The 4,747-nt window shown below is 38.3% G+C and overlaps 1 protein-coding gene across 1 annotated transcript; it reads left to right on the top strand.

Annotated features, from left to right (window-relative positions):
* Positions 1-267: 267 nt before the first annotated feature.
* On the top strand, positions 268-4,403 carry LOC131616646 (FT-interacting protein 3-like). Its single transcript, XM_058888026.1, has 2 exons — positions 268-442; positions 1,038-4,403. The coding sequence occupies exon 2, from the start codon at positions 1,090-1,092 to the stop codon at positions 4,108-4,110; it is 3,021 nt and encodes a 1,006-aa protein (XP_058744009.1). The 5' UTR covers positions 268-442; positions 1,038-1,089; the 3' UTR covers positions 4,111-4,403.
* The last annotated feature ends 344 nt before the right edge of the window (positions 4,404-4,747 follow it).

The raw sequence follows: 4,747 nt of genomic DNA, 5'->3' as shown, positions 1-4,747 counted from the left end.
TTATTTTTAAAAAATAAAACAATACTTTTAAATCTTTGATTTTTTATTTATCAAAAAAGAAAATATTAAATTACAATAAAAAACATTCCAAACACATACATAAATACATGTAAACAAACAACCTAGTCAAAGTTTTATATGACTTAAGTTAGATTTATTTAATCAACAAATTCAATTTCCCAGTCAAACTCATCCATTTGGTTGATAAAACACGTTGAACAAATTAATTATCATATTTTAAACAACCTAATTGATAACATGTCACCACAATAAACACAGTAGTACTATTTTGTTGTGTTGTTCTTAGTGGTACCAAACTGTTACAAGACATTACATTGTTGCTTTTCTTCGTACTTTCTCTTCTCTTTCTCTTTTCATTATTTCTAACATTTGTTTCATTTCAGTTTCACAAAGTTTCATTCCTCATAGCTCAAAATCTCAGGTTTGTTTCTCCTTCTCCTTCTTGTTCTCCCTTTTTTGATTATTTTTTCCTTTTGTATGATAAGGGTTAGGTTTTGTGGGTTTTTTAATTTGATGTTGGTAACTATTTTTAATTGAAAAAAAATGATTTTTTTGGTCTAAATCTGTTCCTGGGATTGGATTTTAGCAGAAAAGTTGTTTTTTTTTTCTCTGGGTCAAAACTCAGTTTTTCATTTTTTTTCACTTAATTTTCAATAATCTCATATGAATGTTTTTTTTTAGCTGAATTTTTTTTTATATAAATATTTTTGGAATAAAGAATCATTTTTTCTGTGTCAAAGATTTTTCTTTTATGCTTAGTTTCTGAAGATCCTTATCACATGACTTCATGTACTTTACGACAATAGCTCATTCATTTTATGCTTTTGTGATTTTGTACTCTTTAGTTCAATACTTTTTATCTTATTTGAGTGAATTGAATCTGGTTAAAAGCGAGTTGAATCATGTAAAGTGATTTTTGTTTGGATAACTTTACGCAGAATTGAAGCTGATTTATGTTTGTATCTGAGACTAGCCAGACTAGTGATCGTGAATCCGATATATTTATTTCGTTTCAGGTATAATATAACGTCTCTCGATCCAAGTTTTTCTTGAAGCTGGTTATTTGCGATGAGCAGTCTCAAGCTAGGTGTGGAAGTTATCGGGGCTCATGACCTCATGCCGAAAGATGGTGAGGGCTCGGCTAGTGCTTTTGTTGAGCTTCATTTTGATGAGCAGAAGTTTCGGACAAGTATTAAAGAAAAAGATCTGAATCCTGTTTGGAATGAGAAATTTTACTTCACCATTGCTGATCCAAGTAAATTACCGAGCCTCACCCTTGAAGCGTGTGTCTACCACAACAATAACAAAGGAAATAACAACAAAGTGTTTCTTGGTAAGGTTCGTCTCACGGAAACTTCGTTTGTCCCGTATCCTGACGCTGTTGTATTGCACTATCCTCTGGAAAAGAAATACACCTTTTCACGCGTAAAAGGAGAGCTTGGTTTGAAGGTATTTGTTACCGACGACCCTTCTGTGAAGTCTCCCAATCTGGTTCTTGATGAGAAACCCTCTGTGGATTCAGATCAGCACTTGAACAAAGATCAACCACCAGTATCATTGACAGATTCATTCATGAACATGTTTTCTCGTAAGAAGAATGCTGCGCCGAGGCACTCATTTCATACCATTCCTGGTTCTAATAAAGAAGAACATCGGTCTTCTCCTCCAGCTGCTGCAAAGATGAATACGGACCATGGAACGTCTGAGATGAAATCTGCACTAACTCCAAAAATCATGCATACATATGCGGATTCTTTGTCTCCGATGGATTATGCTCTCAAAGAGACAAGCCCTTCTCTTGGAGGGGGACAAGTAATTGGCGGTCGAGTTATTCGTGGGAACAGATCATCCAACACCTATGACCTTGTTGAACCAATGCGTTACCTTTTTGTACGAGTTGCAAGAGGCCGTGACCTTCCGGCAAAGGGTGTGACTGGGAGCCTTAATCCATACGTGGAGGTAAAAGCTGGAAATTTCAAAGGAACAACAAAACATTTTGAGAAAAATCAGGAACCTGAATGGAATGAGGTGTTTGCGTTTGCAAGGGACAATCTACAGTCAACTACGCTTGAAGTTGAGCTCAAAGACAAAAGCACAGTACTGGATGAAATAGTTGGTACTGTTAGATTTGTTCTCAGTGATGTTCCTACACGTGTTCCACCTGATAGTCCGTTGGCTCCGGAATGGTATCAGATTGACAAGAAGGGGAAAAAGAAAAAAGGGGAGTTGATGCTTGCCGTATGGTTTGGCACACAAGCTGATGAAGCTTTTCCTGATGCTTGGCATTCTGATACACTCTTTCCCGGAGAAAACTCTCCAGTTTCTCATCATCAAATGCGATCAAAAGTTTACCATTCACCTAGATTATGGTATGTGCGGGTCAGAGTGATTGAGGCACAAGACTTAATTCTGTCGGATAAATCTCAGTTCTCAGATGCCTATGTTAAGGTACAGACTGGTCACCAGATCTTAAAGACAAAATTGGTTCAGTCAAGGACAAAAAATATGCGATGGGATCAGGAGCTGATGTTTGTTGCTGCCGAACCCTTCGATGAACCTTTGATCCTTTCTGTTGAAAACCGTGTTGGTCCCAACAAGGACGAGACAATTGGCGTGGCTGTTATTCCTTTGACCAAAGTTGATAAGCGTGCTGATGATAGAATTATCCGAACTAGGTGGTATAACCTTCAAGAGTCCATGTCGTCTGCGATGGATGGGGAACATGAGAAGACAAATGATGTATTTTCTAGTAGGATTCACCTTAGTGTCTGTCTTGATGGTGGGTACCATGTTTTTGATGAGTCAATTTATCATACTAGTGATCTTACACCCACCTCGAAGCAGCTCTGGAAGAAGCCAATCGGCGTTTTAGAACTCGGCATTCTAAAAGTTGATGGACTTCATCCGATGAAAGCCAGGGATGGAAGAGGGACATCAGATGCATACTGTGTGGCAAAATATGGACGAAAATGGGTTCGTACTCGAACAATTATTAATAGTCTAGACCCGAAATACCACGAGCAGTACACATGGGAAGTTTTTGATCCAGCGACAGTTCTCACTGTGGGGGTGTTTGACAATTGTCAAGTTAATGGTCCAGATAACAAAGATTTGCTGATTGGTAAAGTTCGGATTAGAATCTCAACCCTTGAAACCGGCCGTGTATACTCAAACTCTTATCCTTTAGTGATGCTTCATCCTTCAGGTGTTAAAAAGATGGGTGAACTGAACCTGGCTATTAGATTTTCTTGTTACTCAATGGTTGATTTGATGCAGCAGTATTTTAAGCCTCACTTGCCAAAAATGCACTACAAAAGGCCGCTTAACGTTATGGAACAGGAAATGCTGCGACAGCAGGCTGTAAATGTTGTTGCTGCTCGCCTTAGTAGGGCGGAACCACCTCTCAGAAAGGAGGTTGTTGAGTACATGTCTGACACAAAATCTCATCTTTGGAGCATGAGACGCAGCAAAGCAAATTTCTACCGTCTGATGACGGTGTTTTCAGGATTTCTTTCTGTAGGACGATGGCTAGGGGAAGTTTCCACCTGGAATAATCCTATGACAACGGTGCTGGTGCACATTCTTTTTCTGATGCTTGTGTGTTTCCCTGAACTTATCATGCCAACCATGTTTCTCTACGTGTTCGTTATCGGCATGTGGAACTGGAGATTCCGCCCGAGACACCCTCCTCACATGAACCCGAAACTCTCTTACACAGAAGGAGTGACCACAGATGAACTCGACGAGGAATTCGACACATTTCCTTCCACAAAGAGCCCTGATATTGTGCGATGGAGGTACGATCGTTTAAGAAGTGTGGCTGGAAGGGTTCAGAGTGTCGTTGGAGATTTAGCTACTCAAGGAGAGAGAGTCCAAGCACTTGTGAGCTGGCGTGATCCTCGCGCCAGCTCCATGTTCATGGCTTTTTGCCTCGTGTCTGCTGTTGTGCTGTACATGACACCCTTCCAGATTCCTATTCTTATAGGCGGATTTTACTTTTTGAGACACCCAATGTTCCGGAGTAAGGTACCACCTGGACCGGTTAACTTCTACCGCAGGCTACCCGCTCTCACTGATAGCATGCTGTAAATGGTTTCTGTTGCGCGAGTTTCTGAAATTTATTTACCTGCTGAAAGTGAAGTGTTTGAATCTAGCATCGAGTTTTCGGCAGTTATTGTAAAATCCTTGGAGCTGCCATCTTATCTAATCATGTCTGTGTTTTTATTTTAGTATTGAGTTGGTGGAGATGTATGTAACCATGCACAATGAAACTAGTTTGATGATGACTGGTGTAAGAAATTTAGCTGAACTTTCTTTCATGTAAAAGTTGCAGGTTTTTGGTAAGGAAATGAGAAGGATAATGAAATGACCCTTTCAAATAAGTTTTCATGTTGGACCAATGAATGTTGATTAACACCAATGTTGTCACTGTTTTTTAGTACTTGTCTTTAATTATCAATTTTTATTATTGAGAAAATTAAATCACAAAGAAATAATGAAAAAATTTGGTTAGTCCTACATTTTTTTTGGGAGTTCATATTGATCATGTGAATTTCAGAACAGTCACATTATTGTTATGAGTAATGTACATAAACAACAATAATATTTTCAATATTTGCAAAGTATTCTCATTACCAAAAGAAAAATGTGTCAGATACATTATATTGTGTTTTTTCTTTACAAAAATTATACATTTGTATGTTATCATATTACCATAAAAATATGT

The sequence above is a fragment of the Vicia villosa genome, linkage group LG7 (assembly GCF_029867415.1).
Source record: "Vicia villosa cultivar HV-30 ecotype Madison, WI linkage group LG7, Vvil1.0, whole genome shotgun sequence".
Taxonomy (NCBI): Eukaryota; Viridiplantae; Streptophyta; class Magnoliopsida; order Fabales; family Fabaceae; genus Vicia; species Vicia villosa.
This window is presented reverse-complemented; position numbering and strand designations above follow the sequence as displayed.

Excerpts from the sequence above, each read along its gene's own strand:
- LOC131616646 (XM_058888026.1), top strand. The coding sequence starts at position 1,090 with ATGAGCAGTCTCAAGCTAGGTGTGGAAGTTATCGGGGCTCATGACCTC.